General features: G+C 49.3%; 1 protein-coding gene across 8 annotated transcripts in view; it reads left to right on the forward strand.

Annotated features, from left to right (window-relative positions):
* The window catches only part of KCNT1 (potassium sodium-activated channel subfamily T member 1), a 55536-nt gene that overhangs the window by 1535 nt on the left and 32959 nt on the right, over positions 1-21042 (forward strand). For 7 of the 8 annotated variants that reach the window (XR_014936222.1, XR_014936221.1, XM_032448145.2 and 4 more), the window contains exon 2: positions 8481-8660. Coding sequence is in view for 6 of the 8 variants with exons in the window: in XM_032448145.2 (XP_032304036.1) it covers positions 8481-8660 (180 nt within the window). In the remaining 2 variants the exon portion in view is untranslated. Of the gene's footprint in view, positions 1-8129; positions 8310-8480; positions 8661-21042 lie in introns of those variants that run through there. The other variant, XM_032448147.2, reaches the window with a different exon arrangement.

Raw genomic sequence — 21042 nt, forward strand, 5'->3', positions numbered from 1 at the left:
TCCAGCCCCCGCTTCAACCTGGTGCAGCTGCAGCTCTGCTGTATGTGGAATGCACTGCGCCTTCTGCTGAAGGTTTGTCTTCAAAGGGACTTTGGAAGTGCTGTCTCCTCTGAGATAAGTGATATTTCTGTTGTCCCCTCACTCTGCAAATCTAGGGATGGTTTAAAACAGGTAGAGAGAACTTCTGTCTTCTAGGGCACCCCAGGTGTGTGTGTAGATGTCTTTGTGCTTTCCCCCCATCCTTCACAAGTGGGTGAGTGTCCCCAAAGCCCCTCGCTGTCAGGAAGAAAGGGGTTAACAGCAAGAGCACCTAAAAGTATGTTTGGAGAACAAACATGCGTTTCTGGCACTCAGAGGGCACGAAGAACCTAAATTTTGCTTCTCTACATCATGGGAAATGTGGGTAAATGTTTACACAGGGAGCTGTCATTTAAGGGAATAGAGGATTTCCTCTGGGCCAGAGCTGCACTCCCCCTGCCTTGCCCATGTAAGGGCACGGGTGCGGAGCAGTGATGGATGGGGGCCATGTGGAAGGGCTCAGACAAACATACCCTGTGCAAGTCGGGGGCCTGAAGGAGAGGAGCGGTGTGCAGGGGATGCGGCTGCTCCACACGCTTCCCCCTGTGGGTTATTTGAGAAGAAAGAGGTGAAATGGGATGGTGTGTGCCATGATACCTGCAGGAGGAGCTTAGGAACATCGTGTCTTTGGCTTTGACGTATGTGGCTTTTCTCAGGTTGGTTTTTAATGCCTCTTCCAGGGATGGCAGAGTCTGACTGTCCCAGCACTGGGCTGGGAGCAGCAGGGTGGGTGTGGGTGAGGGCTGAAAGTCGGGCTGGGGGGCACCTTGTGTTACCAGTTCTGTGCCTTGAGCCTGTCTGTGACCCATCCCTGTGCTGTGGGAGTGCAGTCCTGGAGCCAACAGCTGCTTCTTTTTACGCTTTTGGAGATGAATGGGGAGATGCTTCTTGGATAGAAGCTCAAAACAACCAGGCTTTGTAGCTACTTAGTACTAGTTCTGCCAGGCCAGATTGTGGGCTCAGGCATTTATTGCCTTTCCAAAAGTCACCCATGTGGATTGCAACAGCCACGGGGCACCTCATCCTCCCTGCTCCAGGAGGAATTGCAACAGGGAGCCAAGGGCCATGCACCATGTATTCCTGATGTTTATGTAGCAGAGATAAGAAGGATTTCTGCTCTTGTTTTGCTCAGCTGATGAGGAAAGGGCAGCGTGTGGCTCTGAATGAGGCCTGAGATTCAGGGCCGGGCAACCTGGGGATGCTGTAAAACTGCTGTGGGATACATGGGAATATGGATGGGTTCTCAGGATGGCCTTCCCCATTGGGAGACCCCCCATGTGAGCTGTGTGTCCTCACCAGTATTTGCAGCCTCTTTCTGGATGTTCCCCATCCTTCATTGGTGACCTCATCCTGACCTCCACTCATGGTTCCCAAGTGCTGCACTCCATTTAGTTTGGAGCCTCTTTGTGTTTCTCTTGCAAGCTGTGCCGGAGTGAGGAGTATCTCATTCATTCTTCTCCTGAATAAAAGCAGACAGAAGTCTGTGTGAGGCTGAGCACAGTGCCCTCACCCCCCATGCACATGGGCTGGGGGCTCAGCACTCACAGATGGGTGGTCTCAGCCCTCCCATCTCATCTCACCTCCCTTTCATTTCTTCTCATTCCTGGCTAAAGTCTCGTCTCGATCCATCTCGTCTCTATTGGTACAAAGTGCTTCTCATCCCCACAGCCATCCCTCTGCCCTTTGGGGAGGGGAACCAGAACTGCTGTGCATTTCCCTGTGGTGTCACAGCCGCTCCCAATGTTCTGTTTGTTTTTCTGACCACCACTGGCAGTCAGCTGCTGGCTCTGTGCAGTTATCTGCAGTGTCTTTGGCTCTTTTCTGACTGCTAAATAAGCAGCCCTTCTGCTGCCTGTGCAGGACAGTGATTTTTCCTGTCCCTTCTGTATCAGCCGACATTTACCGATGCTAATTTTCACCTGGCATTTAATCATCAGATCACACAGATCCTCCGTCACCTTTTCACAGTCACATTTTGGCCTGACCACGCCGTGTAATTTAGAATCCTCACCGCTCCTTCTGAACTCACAGAGCAGCAATGAGCCCTATGGGGCCCCAGGAACAACATTTACCTCTGTGCTGCCTTTCTGTTTGCTCCCTGTCTGCTGCCGACAGCCACCCCCCCACCTCAGCCCATGGCTGTGTCTGGCAGGTGGGCTGACAGCCCGCCTCACGGGGCTCATTTCTGCAGTCTTTGTATCCCGACTGTGAAAAGACTCTTCCTCCTCCCACGCCTCTCTATTATTTTCTGCTCTAATAGAAGAGAATGTGCTGCAGGGGTCTGGAGCACCGAGAAGTTTTTTCTCCCTCTTTGTTCCCGATGCTTTTAGCAGGTTGGGGCTGTGCAGGAAGGAGAATTTACCCAGCAGATCGTTAGCAAGAATTAGCAGTGCCCTGATACCTTTTAATTCATATTGTGAGTCTGCAAAGTGTTGGGTGTCACTGAGTTTGATAGAGCACACAATAGATGGAGGTGATGCTGTGCTGGGGACCGCAGAGGAGCCCTTGGCTGGTGGTTATTGTGGTTCTGGAGGTTTCTCAGCTCAGCAGTCCCAGTGGGACTGATGTGGCCTTGTGGCACAGGACCTTCCTTCCTGCAGTGTCCATCCTTGTTACTGCATCTCTTGAACTTCGGGAAGGGTTCTGCCTTTAGGGAAACTTGCATAGGCTCACAGGGCACCTTGCAAAGCACTGAGGACAAAGGGCCAAGTCCTTGCTGGGAAGGGTCGAACTGGTGGAACCCCCAGCTCGGAGCTTACACGGGGAAGTTGCTGTTTAATAGTGTAATTAATCCATAAATAGCTCCAGGGATCGCTGGGTCAGTGGCCTCGGCCCTCAGAATGGCTGCATTTCGGATAATTTCCTTTCAGGAGCCGTACCCGGCAGGGAGGGGGAGGGGGCTGAATGGCAGCGCTGGGTCGGGGGCTCCACCCGTTCTCTGATGCTCTTTAGGGGGACTCGGCCCCCGGAGCACAGAGAGGTGTTGGAGGGGTCCTGAGCATTGCGGGAGCCGTAGGGAAGTGGGGCCGTGTGCTGTGCTGAGGGCGATCACCCGAGCTAATTTGCTCTCTATCTGCATATTTGCACAATGGACCAAACCGGCTGCAAATGAACCGCTGTGCCGCATTGCCGGGCTGTGCTCTGCTCGGAACACCGGGGTTTGGCTGTCGTTGGCTTTGCCGTGGGGTGAAGATCAGGGGGGGACTCAGTAGCGTTTTGGCTACCTGGTCCCAGGGGTCCTCTTCTGCCCTGGGTGTTGCTCCTCATCCACTCCTTGCAATTCTTCTCCACTCTTGTGTTTCTGACTTTGCCCAGCCGTGCCCCATGCCTGGCCCAGCAGAGCTCATAAAGACAAAAAAACCAGAATTTAGGGGTGCCTTAAAGCCATAGGGCCAGGGAGCTGGAGCCTCGTTCCCTACACCAGGCACTGCAAATGTTTCCTTTGGTCTTTCCTGTTGGTGCTACTTAATATTGCCAAGCAAAGATGAGGACATCTCAAGAAGCTCTTTGAGAGAGGCTGAAGCAGCCTTGCCAGAGGCCAGCAGTCAGGGGATGGTTTTGAGTTGTAGCAGGTCTGCACAGCATGTTAGCTGAAGGATGGGCTCTAAGCCCTTGGCACTTGCCTCCCCCTGCTCCTCACCTGCCCCCCAGCTTCCCCCTGCCTCCTCTGGGCCATTGGGTGTCCCACACTGTCACAGTTGAAGGATGCAACATGCAATGCCAGAAGCACAAACACCAAGAGTAGGTTTGCATTCATCCCCTCTCCTGCACAGTGCTTGCTGCCCTGTGGCAGTGGTGGGGAATGGAAGCAGAGTGGTCAGGACAGTGATGGGGGATGGGAGCAGAGTGGTCAGGAGGGCTCCTGGGATCCGTCACCGCTGGATGCACAACAGGAGATGAGAGATGCATCCACTCCTCGGTCTCGCTTCAGTGGTGCAGCAGCCAGGAGGGAGCACAGCCACTCATCTGCCAGCAGCAGTACAGAGGGGGTGCAGGATCAGATCCTCCCCTCAAATGTTGTTTAGGATTTGCAATCTCTGGAGGCATCAGCCTGATCTGTTTATGTGCACCTTTGCTGGGAGCTCTTGCTCTCTGGACAAAGGGAGTGAAAAGCCTTCACGATGGGTTTGGGCTTTAGGGAGCTTTGTCCCTCTGCACACACTGTGTGCATTCATCAGGCCAGAAGGGAATGGGGTGTGTGGCTCCGAATTGCTAATACAGGGTTGTCTAATAAGAAAAATGACTCTGGACCTGGAAGGTACAATTTTTACTTTTGTCTTCTAGAAAATAGCATTGCCAGCAGGGAGAATGCTCATGGAGTTGTGCACTGACTCACGCTTCCTGTTAGTTTGCAAAGTGCAATACACAAAAAGCTACATTTTCTGCAAGGCCTGTGGAGCTCAATTGCCCCCGCATGCTGAAAGCGAAGAAATAGAGGGATTTGTCAGAGGTCTGAGCAGTTCTATGTGGAAGTTTTGAGCAACTGGCAGGGTCTGTGAGATGCAAATGTGGATGCAAGAGTTTAATCAGGGCGATCAAGCACCTCACGTCCTGCATGAACTCAGTTCATCACTGCTGCCCACTGTGTTGGTCTGTGGGGCTGCCCCCACTAAATGCTGATTTTGAATGGTGTAGCATGAGGGAGGGGCAGGCTGTGCTCATGCATCCTGCAGCATTTTTGTTTCTCATTGATTACTTTTAAGGCTGGCACCATTCTGACTTCAGCTACTTATGGCTTGGTTCAGAGCCCTGCACTTAGACCTGATGTTTGAGATGCTGAATGTTGTGGAGGGGGAAAAGCCCTGCCAAGTTGCTGCCTGTTCCCTTCCCTGACAGAAGGCTCCTGGCTGAGGGATGGTGCCCACGCATTCCTGATACATTCAGGCCATGCGGAGACCCCACAGCGATGTCACTCAGATGGAAGGAAAAAAGAGAGGGGGGTATGACAGCTGTAACCCAGTAACCACGAGAGGTGTGGGAGGAGAAGCAAATAAATGATGATTATATGTATTTTATTAAATACAGAAAGTGAAAGGTCAGAATTTCCTGTGTGGCTGCGTTCATTGGCAGCAGCTGAGCTCACCTTCACAAGGAGCTCCAAGCTGGGAGCTTGGTGACCCCCATGGCAACTGTGGGACCTCGCTCTTCTTGAAGGGAGTGGGGGATCTTGTGTAGATCACACTGTGTGATTCCAGTCTCTTTGTTCCCAGCAGCTGGGTGTCCCCTCATGGCTGTGGGGAGCAGCCAAAGGGGAGAGATGGTGCCACAGCGATGGAGAGCAGCAGTGCTGAGCTTTCCATGTGTGTCTGTAGTTGTAGGAGGCACTGGAGGAAGGAAAGGATGGCAAGACAAAAGTAAAGCTGCTGTCCTGTATTTAGCTATATGCCACATTGGGATTCTTTTTTTTTTCTTTTTCAGTAGTATTTGAAGACTATGCAATAAGCAGCCTTGTGCATGAGTTTTGTGTTTTATACCACTACTGCTTGGAAGGACTGGCTGTGCTGCTGTGGCACTTCTGTAGCTCAGAATCCCCATGTTTGAGTGGATCTCTGTGCCAATGTGAGGAAACGAGTTCAGTGCAGATTGCACGTCTTTTTCTTGAGGCATGGATGTGCAATATGTCTTACAGTCACTGTAAGAAAGGCATCTTTATCCAAAAGGTGCACGCAGCATTCGTCTTACTGAGCTTTCATCTGAAGCCAGAATGAATGAATGTGCCAAACTTTAAAAATCCTGAATGATTTTCATATGTGAGACTAAGAAAGAATGCGTTCAAAATGAGGCTGTGGATGTGAGAAAAACTCAGATGCAAATAGTGAGCAGAAATGATGCTTCCAGGGTTATCACCAGGTCCTATTGAGTTTTCTTAGCGCTAATAAAGGATAGTGGCAAATATTTGCTTTGCTTTGTGCATTTGATGCAGGATTTGAGACCAAGAGAGTTGGATTACTTGGGCTTGAAAAGAATGTGGTGTGGCTTAGAAAAACAATCAAACATAAGCATGATGTAGTGACATAGAAATGAATGTACCCTCCACTCTCATTGGGTGTGGAGAAGCTGAGTCCTGCCTGCCCAGACCCCAGCCCATGCTGGCATCCTACATTGTCCACTTGCTGCAGAGCTGCCCTTTCCTCATGGCAGCTGATGTGACTGTGCCGTGCAGCCCCATCTTTCTGCTTCTCCTCTGGGAAACCAAGTGACATGCTCCTTTAAACAGGCACTTAATGATCACAGGAGATTACTGTCTGTGACAGTTCCCTTCAAATGCAACGATAATTGCCCTCAATTGAAGTTGAGCACTTGGTTCCCCATTTTCAATTATGAGGTGTAACAGGAGAGTGAATGATTTGTTTTATTTGTTGTTTTTTTCTCTCCCTGGAAGTTCTGTTTTTAAGGTGCTGTCCTACAGTAAATCTGGGCCTGGCCTGTGCTGGAGGTGCCCTGGGGGGAATATCCTTTTGGCATATCTTATAGTTAAGCTTGAAGAGGGGAGACTTAATTGTGGCTTTGTGATTAGATTACTGTTAGATCCTCCTTTGCAATGTGAGCAGGAGATGGTAGGCTAACTTCCGTGCTGAGATCAATCGATCCAGAGGGAGTCCTTGAGTTGGGAGCAGCATGGCCTGATTTCTCTGTAAGACCAAATTCTGGATCAATTTTAATCTTAGAATAACCTCCCTGAATCCCGAGGCCCTGCACAGCTGCGTTACTCAGCACTGAGCCTCGGCTGCAGTGTGCATATGGTAGCTAAAAGGACTTGGAAAGCTCTGGGGGCATAGAATTAAATGGCAAAAAAACATCAGTGAAAATAATCTGAAGCGCAGGGAAAGCTGCACTGTCTTCTGGGGCTGTGTTCAGCAGAAATTTTGCATGCTGTTTGCTCTCCCAGAAACTCACCAACCACAGCTGATCAGGACACTGGAACCTGTTCAGCTGGGAATTTATTTACAGGGCTTCTAGTTGTTAATAGGAGAAGACAATCTGAGAAGCCTGTGATTGCATCTCTGCCACCTGCAGTGAAAAGTTAGATGTCTTCTTGTTGCTCGTTTAGTATTAAGCTGCTGGAAGCTTTTCCTTCTTTCTTCCTTCTGTATGTAGCTTGTACACTTTGTGCAAGTAATGGGGAGGTAGGTCTTGGAGAGGCTTCAGATGAGACCCTGTGAAGTGCTCCCATGAGCAGTTGGACCCTTTCAGATGTTTGCTTGCCTCACACTTCAATCTTACAAGTGAGGAGCAAATAATCAGCTTGCTGCAGAGGTGCTACATTTCTTCTTTTAAGTTCTCCCTCTCCGTCCCACTTTTCACAAAGGGCATATGAAGCTGGAGTTACTCTCTTGGCACAGATTAATTTGAAATTGAAGCCAAGACCCAAAGGATCAGGACCAGTGATTTTGCCTTGTGTGCCTATATGCTGGCTTTACAGCAATGCCTTGCTTTGCTGCCTTGTGAAATCAGCATAACTCTCATCAGCTGTAATTAGCAGCTCTAGCTGACATGGGGGAGCAGTATATTAGCTATGCTCTTGTTGACAAATGTGGTTTGGAGAGCAAAGACAAGCTCTCAGCCATCTCAATTGATAGCTTGAGTTCCATCTCCTTTCTGTGCGGCCAGGCAGGCTGTGTGTAGATGACCACACACGGCCCTCTTTGTTTGAACCATCACTCCCTGGGAGATGCTCTCCCAGGCATCGTGATCCCCCACATCTTCCATCAGAGGCATCAGCGACCAAAGGACGGGTGATAAATCCGTCCTGCCGTGACGCTTGGCGCCTGGATGGGTAACTGACTCATCAGCATTCACGGCTTCTGATTTAATATGGGACTGTCCAGATGATTTAAGTGCCAGCAGCCTGGTGAGGAGGCAGTGCCTCTGCCCCCAGTAGTGTTGTGGAGCCGTCTCCCTGCCTCTCCACCACCCGTACTTTTCTTTGTGGGGGGAGTGGAGGGGGAGGAGGGTTGGATCTGGCTTTGCTTGTCAGCTGTAGCTCTTCCCTACGAGCGGTTTTATTTCCTTCTGACGACTAGGGTTTTCCATTGGCTCCCCTCGCTCTCCGTTATTTCTGTGCCGAGGAGCGAATGTCCTGTGCTCAGCGTTGCCCTGTGCAGCGAGCTGTGCCCTTCGCAGCGCTCCGCCCGCGCGCCTGAGGCCGGCAGAGCCCCGGGGCGCCCCGCACCACCCATGCCCCCCCGGGGGGCTCTCTGCCGGGGGGGCCCGGCCGTCTGCCCCGCAATGTAATTGCAGCCGCCGGGCCGCGCGAGCTGCTCCAGGCGCGGAGCCGCTGTTCGGGGCTGAGCGGGCCGGCCCCGGAGGAGGTGCCGGGTCGGGGGCGGGCTGAGGGGGTGGGCAGGGCAGGGCACGGCACGGCACCCCCCTCATTGCCGCTGCCCCCTTCTCTCTCGCAGGCTCTCGTCGCCCGGCGGCTGCGGCGGCGGGGACGGCGACGGGAGCCGCAAGAGCGGGGTCATTCTGGACATCGCCTCCCTGAAGATGACGGAGCTGGAGTCCGAGGTGCTGCCCTTGCCGCCCCGATATCGCTTCCGTGACTTACTGCTGGGAGATCAGTCCTTCCAGAGCGACGACAGGTTGGGGGGCAGCGCGAAGGGCACGGCAGGGGAGTGGGATGAGACGGAGAGCATGAGCGCAAACACGCACCGGGTGGGGTGGGAAAAAGCACACCTGGGGACAAAAGTAACCCGGGCTGGGGACAAATGTACCTGCCCCAGGGGAGGGGGCACAGGTAGCCGGGCGCTGGGGGTGCGTAGCTGGGTCGGGGGGCGCACAGCGGGCAGGGGGCGGCGGGAGCTGTCCGCGGTGCTGAACGCCTCGGGGAGCGGAGCTCTCCGTGGTGCTGGCGGCCTGGGGCCACTCCGGCCAACTGGGGCTGCCACGTGCGGGCGTGGTGATGCTGTTGGGAGTTGTGGGTACAGCAGGCCGGCAGATGTGGGGGTTTGTGGGAATACCATTAAGGGGTGGCAATGGTGACAAGAGAGTGCTTCCTGGGATATGTGTGGGGGTACAGGTGGTGAGGTGAGGGTATGGAGAATTTCCCTGGTGAGCCATGGTCAGAATTTGACATGAGTGCATACCTTTATTATGGAAGTAGGGCTCAGCCAGCTTGCTCTCAGAAGATGTCTTTGCAGTGCAGAATGCTGATGCTAGTTGAGTGATTAAAGATCTGCTGTGGTTGTGGCACCACTCTCCCTTTCTCTGGCTGGCAGGGATTTGTTATTAAGTTGATTGAGCTGAAGCAAAGCAATGAATGTCTTGAGTAGCAAGTGAATTCTGTAAGGTGGGCAGTTAAACAAGGAGCAACAAGAACAACAGTGCCTTCAAGTCTGTTCATAACCAAGAAAAGGAGCTATTTGCGGGGAGTCAGTAAGATTGTCATCATTTTGTACCGATTGACTGCATGATGTAAACAAGGAGAGCTGTAACTCTCATTGAAAAAACCCTTTCCATTGCTGCAGAGTTATCTTTTGGTACGCACAGTTGGTAAACCTGTCACAAGAAGTTTCGTGCATGTGTTGAAATGTATTTTCTTCTTTTTGTGTGTGTATAAAAGTCAGACAAAATATGTGAATTTGGGTTTGAGAATGTGGGATTTCCAAATGTTTTAAATCAGAATTCTTGTCCTTAGTGGCTGCATAAGAATTGGTTTATTTAGTTTTTTTCTCTCAAACATGAGTCTGTGATCCCCTGATTTTAAAAGCCCAGATTTCCTAAATAGGCATTTAAACATTGATATGGGTTTCTGGCTTCAAATTAGAGGCTGAATGGAAATTTCTGCTGTAGGAAATATCTGGATTTCAGAATGGTTACAATATGGATAATTTGGATAAGTTTGAATTTCAGATAATTGGTGGCATTTAGTCATTTAAATGGAACTGAAATGCAGAAGCTTACAATGGCAGACTGTGTTTGTTTCCTGCATTTCACTGGTGTAACCCACGCTCTTCATTTTCATCTGGATTTGAGTGTTTCTCATTCACAGCCCCCTGATTTATTTATGCACTTATTTTTAATTATTATTATTGTGTGTGTGTGTGTGGTGATAATTTTTGGTGCTTTGTTTAGGCAAATTCATTAGCCTTCCTTCTCAAGATACCTTTCTTCAGCTTTATGTGCTGTTATTTTAGCAGTTTTAGCTTCTTCCTGCATTTAGAAAATACAGACAACTTCCCAGTGTGTTTGGGAATGCAGATCTATGGGTGCCCCTCTGCTGTTCACACGTAGTCTGCTTGGCTCTGCTGTGAGTGTGCCACTGCTGCAGGCTCTTGGCCATGTTACTGTGGGCCTATTTCAGACCAAGTCCTTAATGGCACTGGATGCTCACAGATGAGGCAAACTCCAGAGTAGCTGTGACTAGTAAATTAGGCTGTTTCAAATGAGCTGAATAAGCAGCTGATTTAGGCTAGCAGAAGAAAAGCAGATGGTTTTTTTTTGCTATGCTGTGCTTATAAATACTAAGCAGCTTAGAGCTGTGCTTTGAAGTGCTCTGTTATAGTACTGAGGCGAATGTGGTAGCTCAGTGCTGAGGAAAAATTCCCTGCCTGAGCAGTATGGGGAATTTTGAATGGTAAAATAGAACCCTTTGGACTTACAGATGCAGCACTAAAGGAAAACACCCACGGCACTATCTTGTTTCTTTATAAAAGTAATGCTAAAATCATTACTCTCTAACATATCTGCCTTTGAAAAATAGCCTCTTGAATAGCAGTATGTTGATGAAAGGGATGAGGTTTCTGGGGTCAGCAGAAGGTTGAAAGGATGGGATGCTTCTGAGGAATTAGAACCACTTCTGTTAGAGATTCATTAATCCATCCTCATCAGAGAGGATGCTGAGAAGACACCAGTCGCAGCCTGAGGTAAAAGAATGAGGTAATGCTGGAGCTTGACCTGAAGAGAGCTTGCTGGAATACATGGGTAATTAGAGAGCTGTGGTGTGGCAGGAGGAGAGCTCACGTCCAGATAATCCAGAGAACTGGAGAAACTAATCTGTGAATAGGCAGTGGAACTCGCAACTCCTATTTTACTTCTGTATTTAGGTTGTGAGATGTGAAGGTAGTCAATCTAACTAAGTGGCGTTGACTCTTTGGCAGGTAGAATGATGCAAAAATTAAAATAGTACTTAAAATGTTTTGTGGGGGATGTTAATAAATCAGCCAGGAAGCAAATACAATAAGACTGGCTGGAAGAAAAATGGGGGAGGAAAATGGATTTGTGCAACAGAGAGTGAAAAGCCTAATGACAAGCAAATCTAGAACTGACAAATGGAAATGTTCCTTCCAACATCTTCTTATTCATCTTTGGAACTCATTGCCTCGAGGCATCTGGAAGAGTTTGGGCTTAGCTGTATTTACATGTTGTGCAGCTGTATTTAAATGCTGCGCTTGGCATTTTTGCTGGGCAGGTCATTTAAATTATAGGAACGGGATTAACTGTCATTCTGTTCTGAATCTCCAGAGGACACAAAGTGCTGACTCGAGGCAGAAATCTGACTAATGGGGGCTGCAAGGTGACTTCTCTACGGACGTTTCTCTTTGGGAACCTTGGAGTTGTGTTGCTTGTCTGTTTTAAGTCCTATCTGTTTTAGGAGTTTCTTTCCCTTGTTTTAGAAGGTTCTATCAGTGTCAGAGGCAAAGAGATTGGTTCTGTTATGGCACTACTGCATTTCTTATCTCACTGATGTTTGACTGTCATGGGGATATAACAGTTGAACCAGAGTTTATGGTGTTGAGCCTGCATCAAAGAGAAGGTGCAGCACTGGGGGAACAAATGCTGCTTTCCCAGGCTGCCCTGTCACATACTTGGCACGTGACTCCTCCAGCTATGGGAATCCTTTGTGCTTTGGTAATTGAGTGTAGGAGCATGGCCAAGGTGTGCTAGTGAAAAGGAGAAGCAGTTGGAAGGTGCGCCCCATTGGTGCCATGAGTCTGGGTTTCCTCTGCAAGGAGGGCTTCCGTTCTAAAGTGAGACCAGTCTTTGTGATTAAAGGCAGCTGAGAAAGCACATCTGCTGAATTGATAAATATTGTTTTATATTCCAAACTGTGACATCCCTTTGATCTTTGCAGTCCTGACTACGGCATTTTTTGATCTCCTGTGTTCTCTTTGCTTGGGCAGTGATGACAACTGGGTTGGGACATGCATAAAAAAAGCCCATAAATAAAATTAAACTGCATCTCAGAGCAGAACCATTAGGAACTTATTTGTTGCCTAATTTAAATGGCCTGAATACTTTCCAGAAATTCACCATCACAAGCCGCAGTCCTATTTACAGCAGCAAGAATTAATGGACATCACTTTGATTAAGTGCGTTTTCTGAGGCTAATTATCAGCAAATAATTGTTTGATGGGTGACGATGCTTGGAAAAACTGCTCGTGCAGAAGAGCTCAGCAGCATCTCCATAAAATTTTTAACATCTCTTTTTCAAAGAGAAGATTTTTCATGCATTGCATAACCAGGAAAAGAGAGGGTTTTAATAACCAGGGTGATGTTTCTGCTTACGAGTTAGGTAGACTTTGGAAGTTCCTTTGTCTGTTAACTGACACCTGTTCTTTGTCTCTTGAATTTGTCACTAGATGGTAGCTGTAAATCACAGGTTAGATTATACTTGGCACAAGAAAACATTAGTGCTGACATATCAGACTTATAGGATTTTCTCCTTGTAGTTTATTGCTGCTACACCCAAAATGACATCCTCACCAGATGCATCATTACATTAATGAGAGTGCACACCGTTCTCTGTCTTTCTTTCAGATTCCTTGAATATGTCTACAGCTGAATCTCCCCTTCCTTGCCATTTGATTTAATGAGTAATTTCTCTCCTTTTATTCGTATGACGCAGATGGTAATTGAAAAATCCCTGCTTGCACCCAGAAGTGAAAAACATTCATTTCTGTGGCGGTGAAGTAATGGTCAGAAAGTGACTGCAGTGCCAGTTCAGGCTGTACCATCTCTATCTGGACATGGATTTAGGAGATCCAGCTCTGATGTTCCTCTGTGCCAGAAAATTTTACTGGCTAATGCTGCCCATTTCCCAACAGTTTGATCACAGCTTAGAAAAGAAGGCTGAGGGTGCTTGTTGTGTAATGCCCAACTCCATTGATATGTCTGTGTTAAGACCCAATTTTCCAGCAGCTCTGTGTGCAGAGTGTCACAAGGGGTGACTCAGTCTCACTTGTGATACCCAAGACTTGCTCCAAATTAAGTAATAAATAACACTGGGGAAGATGGTGACATCCAGACCAGAAGCAGATAAGTGACTGTGTGACCGCTGGAGTTGAATTGCAGCTTCTCTGCTTTTACCACCAGTCAGAGTAAAATCAAAACATTTGTTGATTATATTAAGCTATATTTCTGAGCCAACACATCGTTGGGAAGTTTGAGTCTGATGCTACCCAAGCAAATATTTGCTCCTGGAGGCCAAGCCAGCCTTGGCCATAATGCTGCTCCCAGTCCAGCCCAATGCTCACTTCACTGCGTGGCTCCAGCTCCTGAGCAACCTCCAGCACTGCTCAGGAATGTGAGAAATGGCAAGGCTGCCACCAGGGTGAGGTGGGCAGGGGACAAACCCTTCTATAGCTGCGTCAGTGTACACACCTCGGCTTTGCTGTCCCATCAAGGCCATGGACAACACTGAGTCCAGTCCCCAGGCAGAATACAACCCATTGGAGATGCTACCTGAGCTGCTGGGTTCTGGGCCAATTCCAGGAGGCGATAGCATGCAGGTCACCAGTCACCTGCAGGACGGGACCTTGGGCAGCAAAAAGCCCTTGGGACAGGGCATGGCATGTTTAGATTTGCCACCATTCTTTGCCTTGTGGTGCAAGTGTGGTCAAGGCGCACAGTTTTCCTCCTGTAGGTTTTCTTTTAATGATGCATGGCGTTCTCAGTTGCAGTTTGCTTTTTCATTTGTTCTGAAAGGCTGTAGTGCTAATTACTAACAGGGTGTCTGAATTAATGTGCTGTTGGGCATTTCTCAAAATTGAGGTTTCTTCGTACTCATTGATGTGCTGTATTCATCTGAGGGCAGGGATGGCTGGACACGAGCAGGAAAATCAGTAACGTTATGAAAGTAATAGAGTGAGAGAAGAAATACACTTCTTTTCTAATTAGATCTATTATTTTTATAAGCAAAATATCATTACTCTTTTCAGGGATATTGCTTTTGCTGTCAGCGATGGGCCCTTGCTGGCAATAAATGCGAGCTCACAGAGCAGGCGGGTGGAAGGCGCAGGAGCATCCCTGGGGTGATGCAGTATGTACAGCAATGCCACGGTGGGAAGGAAGAGCAACATTGATTTTCAGTTATTTAGTGCAACTTAACACTGCAGGCTCAGATTTCCATCCCTCCCTGGTGTATTTTCTTGGTTTGTTTTCTTTCACTTTGGTTTCTGCTCAATTCATTGGGAGGATGGGCTTGAAAAGGAAAGCACCATGTTTTAAGTTACCTGGGAGTATCTTGGGGTCCATTCTGCATGAGGGAAGAATCAAGAATGTGATGCCATGTCCACAGATACAGGAAAGAAATGACATCACAGCAAAGCCCTGTGTCTGAGGAGGTGAAGGGGAGAGCTGCCTTTGGTGTTGCAGAGGTGGGAGGTCAGACTGAGCCCAGGGCTGTCACAGCTGCCACAACGATGGTGTGACAAACAGCTTGGCAGCTGGAGCTGTAATAGCAGAGAAGCTTTGCTTTTTTTTCCTCCGCTGCGTTTTCCCACCACTTTAGTCTCTGTTGCATCTCTGTTCCCAAGGGAAATAACTCATTGCTGTTCTGAAGGTGGTTCTTGCTTCTTTCCCTTGGCACCCTCTGCTTGGTGACAGCATGCAGAGCCCTGGGGCTCAGGCTTTGCCATCTTGGGGTTGTGATACTTGACCCATGGCTCCCCAAAGACCACTGTGTGGGCACAGTGAAATGGATCACACGTGGATCACTGAAGAGAATGGCTAGAAAACCTCCATGCACAGCTTCTCAGAGACTTCATTTTGGGTTAGGCTGTGCAGCACGTGGGTTTAGAGAGAAATAATTTGGATTGAAGTATTTGTTTACTATTTTTAGCTCTGCTTATCAAAAGCGAAGTGAGCACATTGCCTGCTGAGACCCCGCAGCTAGCACAGATTTCCTTGCCATGCTGCATTTGCCTCTGCTCCATTGGCACCAGCTTGGTTCTGTAGCAAGCTTCCTGGTATTAATTTGCAATGAAAATGCTTCGTGTTCACGAGCTGTGCTGGCAGCTCAGTTCACAGGTCATGCAGGCACTGTGCAAATGGTTGCCATACATGAAGGGTTGGCTATGTAGGTGCAGGGCAGCACCAGCCCAGGAGCCTCCAAGGCTGGAGATTTCTTCTCTGATCGTTCTGTGACTTTGCTGAATTATTGCAATAGCAGATCTTTTATTCTGCCTTCCATGATTTGACACAATAAATAATTGGTAATGAAGGAGCTGGTGCTGATGGAGTTGAAAGAAAGGGATTAAGTGCTGCTTTGGCAGGTAGACCTGAGTGCTTTAGCAGCAGACTAAATTGAAAAACAAAATAAATAAATAAACAAAAAGAACAAAACCCAGCACAATTTCCAGATCTCTCAGAGTCAGAAAAATTGCCTCTTTGAGCAGGAAGTCTGTGATGCTGGATCAAAGAAGGCTTTGCACCAGCTGTGTTAGCTTTCAGGCATGTTAAAGTGTTCCTTTCTGTTCTAAAGGCTCCCTCAGGACGGGGATAGTGCTCTCTGCCAGGGCAGCCACAGCTTCTGGAGAAGCTGGAGGAGCTCCTTGTGCTCACAGCGTGGCCTTCACCTCACACTCATTGCCTCCTCCGGGAGAAGGATAGCCTGGTTTTCTTTGATCCCATTCTCCAAGGGATGATCTGGGTCTGCGGGTTTTACTGCCTCTCAGATGAGACATGAAAGTAGAATTTTATGAATGGAAGTTTAAGGATTGTGCCACCTTGCAGAGCAATTGCTTGGTGTTTTGTTCCAAGCCCTGTATTTGGGGAACGCAAGTTTTTAGAGCCAGGGTATTTTTTGCCGCATAGATATCTCCTGATGGTAGACAACCTTTCCCGTGCTGCTCCCTTTGAATTGGCTCCCTCTGCGGGCGGAGCAGCCCCCTGGTCCCGCTCTGTTCCCTTCTTGCTGCTCAAAGCGGCACTTTGCTTCGGGCAGAAGGATTTCGGGGCAGCGCACATCGAGCTGCCCGAGCGCGGAGGGCGCACACAGATGGGTTCTGCTGCTGCCGCCCTCGCACGATGTTGTGGCAGAGCCCTCTGGAGGACGGCACAATCACGGCTCCCTCTGGATCCACTTCCCCAAGCCCCGTTAACGCTGGGATTACGTTGATCCCTCAGGACCCGTCGGCGTCTCCTGGATTCTCCCCACTGCTTTGTGCGCTGCATCCACTGTCGGGCTGTTGTGCACGTGGCAGCGTGAGAGCCCGCCGTGCTGTGGGCAGGAGCGGCATTGCTGTGAAATGTGCCTTCCTACCAGGGAGCAGAAAATACCAAGCAAGGAGTGCTTACGAGGAAAGCAGGCGTGCCAAAGATGTGTGGCTTTCCTGTTCAAGCTCATGGAGAATGGTGTGTGACAGCACCCGGCACACATGCAGCGTGCTGCTGTGTGTGCAAAAATCTTATACAGCAGATGCTAAATATATATATATATATATACATCTATATATATCTTTTCCAAAGCTAAAGTGCTTTCTGTCCTAAAACTTTTCCCTTTGGAGAAGCTGTAGATGTGAGCAGAAAGAGCTGCTGAGACCTGAAGGAACTCATTCTCCCAGCGTCCACGTGTCACTGTGAAGTGTGTCATTACAGCTGGGCTGATTGCTCCATATGGGAGCATTGCTTGAAAAGATTCAGATTTCATAAAATAGCTAGTCATTGCCTAGAAGGGAGTTTAATTGAAATGACTGCAAGGCACGCTGGTGCACTGGTTTAGCTTGGTATTTATAATGCACAGTCACACTGTTTGTTCAAGGCAAGAGGAAAGGGCTTTGGGAGGTGCTTGCATTTCTCAGAGAGAACTTACAGCTGGTCTCTGGAAAGGCATTCCTTCAGCAAAGCTATTTAGTCACCGCTCTGAGCTTGGGCTGTGAAGACAAGTGTGCTTCATTGCAGTGTGGTGCGGTTCCACCCACGCTGCTGACGGCACAGGAGTCCTCTGGCACTTCAGTTCCCACTTTGGGTGACTTTGAATTGGTCTTCCCAGTCTGGCACAGGGACACACACTGCCTGACGTGCTCACACGTATGTGCAAGGCTGTGTTCGCCCACCAGCTGGCGTGCAGGGGGAGAAGGGTGAACTCTCCTGTCCCTTCTTGTCTCAAACACGTCACTGCCCATATTGTGCACCTTCAGTTCCAGCTGGGTACATTGGCACCAGGAGGCATTCCCTTGAGAAGGAAGAATGTACGGTGTCCTCTGCACTGGGCTGGTCCTCACACTGCCATCGCTGAGCCGTGTGTGGTGCTGCTGTGAGCTGGAGGGCTCTGCTATGGGAAGCAGTAACCAGTGGGGCACTGGGAGCATGATGTGGTGAGGGATGGGGCACAGAGAGTTGCGAGGTCGAGGAGCCCCCTGCAGAGCTGCACCCAGCAGCTGTTCCTCTTTGCCTGTCTCCAAAGTGCTTTTACAGCTCAATATTGTCACTTGGTTTGGGCTCTTTGCACAGGGTCTGCCCAGTGCTGGTGGAGAGGTTTATTGTTGGCGGCTGTTGTGCTAAAACTGAGAAGGAAAACAACTTCCAGCCTAGTGCAATTTGAAGTATTTACTCTTTTTGTTCAGAATGCACCAAACACAGAGATACCCAATGCTGCAAAGACCCCCCTGCATCCCATTATTGCTGTGTATAGGGAGCTCTGTGTTATTCGTACCGGTATTTCTCACTGCCAACAGTTAGCAAGGAATCTGTCTTCTCCTTTGAATGCTTTGGTGCTGATCCCTGCTTTTGGCTGTGTGTGCAAATAGAGATCCCCCGTGGTCAGAGCACTCTGTGGCAGGGCATGGAGTGAAATACTGATTGGCAGCAGGATGTCCTCAGTGCAGTTAAAGTAAGAAATGCACTTGGAGATGTGTGGTGTGATGCAACCTTTGTTCCTGTCCTTCCCACACAGCCCGATGAGGCGGAGAACTCCATGGAGTTTATGGTTCATTTCTGCAGCAGGCAGTGAATCTGTCTGTATGGGGAGTTGCCATTTTCCCTTTCTTATATAATGCATCATAAAACGAATGGTGGCAGAAGATGGAAATGTCTGGCAAATGGTACATAGAATAATCCAGAGAGCTCGGGGACACAGGGGGGCCCTTATTACTGTGAGAAACAGTTGGTGGAGCTGATGGAATCCCAGGGCCCGAGTTTCTCCTTTGATGATCCATCATAAAAAATAAGAAGAAACCCCACAAAAAACTTCAGAGAAGGTTTCCAGTCCCTAAAATTCTCCACATTTTTAGTGGCCGTTTAGTCAGCAAACACTGATTTGCAATTTAAAGGCTCGTTTTGTTAGAATTTTAATGGTTTAATTACAAAGTGTCTCGGGGGGGGGTGGGGGGGAGAGAAAAGGTCGTGCAGGAGCAGCTCAGAGCTTTATAGCTGGTGTTAGAGATGCCCTCTGTGTTGTGTGGGGCCGTGGGATGTGAGTGGGGCAATGAATGCACACAGCACAGAGTTCATTGCAGTGGGAGGCCACCAAGTGTGGCTAATGGCAGGTGCTGTGCACGCTCACAGTGCATCCCGGTGGTGCACTGAGGCTTTATCACTGCTCCCATTAAACACCAGGGCTGGTAGCCACCCTGCTACATGCTCACCTGGGAAGTGGCCCAGCTGGCTTTGCACTCTCTGCAGAGTTTTCCTGCTTTGCTTGCATATATATATTTAGATTTTACCCTGGGGCTTTTAATTTCCTCGCTGACTTGAGCAGCACTGACAGGTACACCAATATGTGCCCTTTTTCCTCTGGCGGTTTTAACCTGGCTTTGGCTCTGCTAGGAAAATGTGAGAAGAGACCATAAAGTTGCTGTTAGGCTCCGGGGCCTCATTGCTCCTCTCCTGAGCGTGTAAAGCACACCACGGAGAGAGGAGCCCGGAGCCAGCAGCTCTGCAGGGATATTTCCTCAGCATCCCTTCGTGTCTGCTCTATTTCTTCAGCCGACAGCCTCTGCTGGTTCTGCAGCTTTCATGTTCGGTGCTGACGAGCCACACTTAGGGAGGTAAAAATGGGTTTGCAAAGGCTGCGATGACAGTTCTGGGATTCGGCTCACGCAGCGCTCACGGCCCCGCGTTATGTAAATGCGGCTCTGCGGGCACCGCGGCCCCGGGGTGGGGGGACAGGGCTGAGGGATGGGGTGGGGGGACGAAGGGCAGGGGACATTCCTCGTCCTGTCGCGGAGCTGCGCAGCAAAGCCGTGCGGTGTTGGAGGTGCCATCCCCTGTTCTACATGTGAACGTTTTGGGATTGGCAGCGCTGGAAATGTTAATGCAGAGAACTAGGGAAGGGAAATCAGAGGCTCTTCTGCTACCAGACACACCGTCTCCCTCTGTGCTTGCAGCCTGCCTGCGTGCTCTCTGTGTTTTCTTACTTTACATAATTTTTCCCTTTGTCTCCGGCTCTTCAAAGGCTCCCATCTATTTCCAGCTCTTTTGCTGCTGCTATAAATGCTCTCCTCCATGTTTTCTAAACGCTCCTTCTTCCCCAAAGCCGCAGTGCTCCAGTTTATTACAGCACTCTCTCATGCTCAGCAGATGCTGCACTGCCGGGTGAAGCTGCTCTGGGGGCATTTGCCAAAGGACCAAACAGGGAATGAATTGCAGCCAGCAGTTCTACCTGTGCCATACAAACCCTTTGGGTGCCCACTGCCTGGGATGGGAGCAGATATCTGAAGGTTTTGATGGCTGTAGAAGGATGCGTAACCCCTGGTGCTCTGCTCCAGGCTCACAACTATTGGGTTTCTCTGCACCCTGAACCTAATGAAGCAGAATCTGGCCCCATGTATCAGGCTGGGGGTGACTCCCTTCCCCAAGGATGTAGCCATGGGGCATTTCCACTGTGAATGTTCCCCAGAGTGGGTTCCTGAACCCACTTGGCTGCTGCTTTTGGCCATAGCCACTGAGCTGTGCTGCCATCCTGGCAGCTGCTGTGACAACAGAAATCCCTGTGGTTTGTGAACTTTTCCTGAAATGCTTTTAATGACAGCTTAATAACAACACTTAGCACTTTGTATAGAGCATCTCAGCCCTGGTGCTTAAACGCTTTGCTGAGAAGGGTAAGTACAATTATCCCCCATAGTCACAGGGAGGGGGAATAGCTGGATTTTATTTGTGAGAATAATTATAACGAGCGGAATTCATCAACTTTTCATATGAATGACATTGTTTTTAAAAAGACAAAGGTCAGGAAAGCATCTCAGATACAAAGGAGACGTTTGGTGGTATAGGTGCATCCAACCACTTCTCAGGGGGCGTCTTGTGTCGTGTATAGAAATTAAACCTGACAAGCAATGCATGGAGAGACCAGAAACCAGAGAAGGTGAGTGCAAGGCAGTGCACGCACACATAGTGTGCTGGGTGTTTGTGAGCAGGCACTGATTTTGCCCTGATCCCACTGTTGCTTGTCTTTCCTCTTGCTCCCAGCCTTGGCACTCACAGCCTGGTGCTGCACTATGCAGGAAGCAATGGCACTGTGATAAGTGCTGGTTTCTTGGGCTTTAGGAGTCCATAATGTGAGTGATGCCCTGGAAGGGTGCTGTATGTTGGGTTTTCTTCCCTCATCCCTGGTCTGCTGGGCTCTCCTCTGTTCAGAGCACAGCCTTGCAGGGGCTTGGCTTCCATCCCTGTGCTTTCTTCAAACCCAGGAAAACAGAGTTTGTTTGGGCTGAGACCTCTCAGTTTGACAGCAGTGCAAGTGCAGAGCTATAATTCCTCAGTGCACCCTGAACGTGGGGGAAGAGCCACTAAAGTGCTTTGTGC

This window comes from Coturnix japonica, chromosome 21 (genome assembly GCF_054131305.1).
Source record: "Coturnix japonica strain WE chromosome 21, WE-NBRP24, whole genome shotgun sequence".
NCBI classification, from domain to species: domain Eukaryota; kingdom Metazoa; phylum Chordata; class Aves; order Galliformes; family Phasianidae; genus Coturnix; species Coturnix japonica.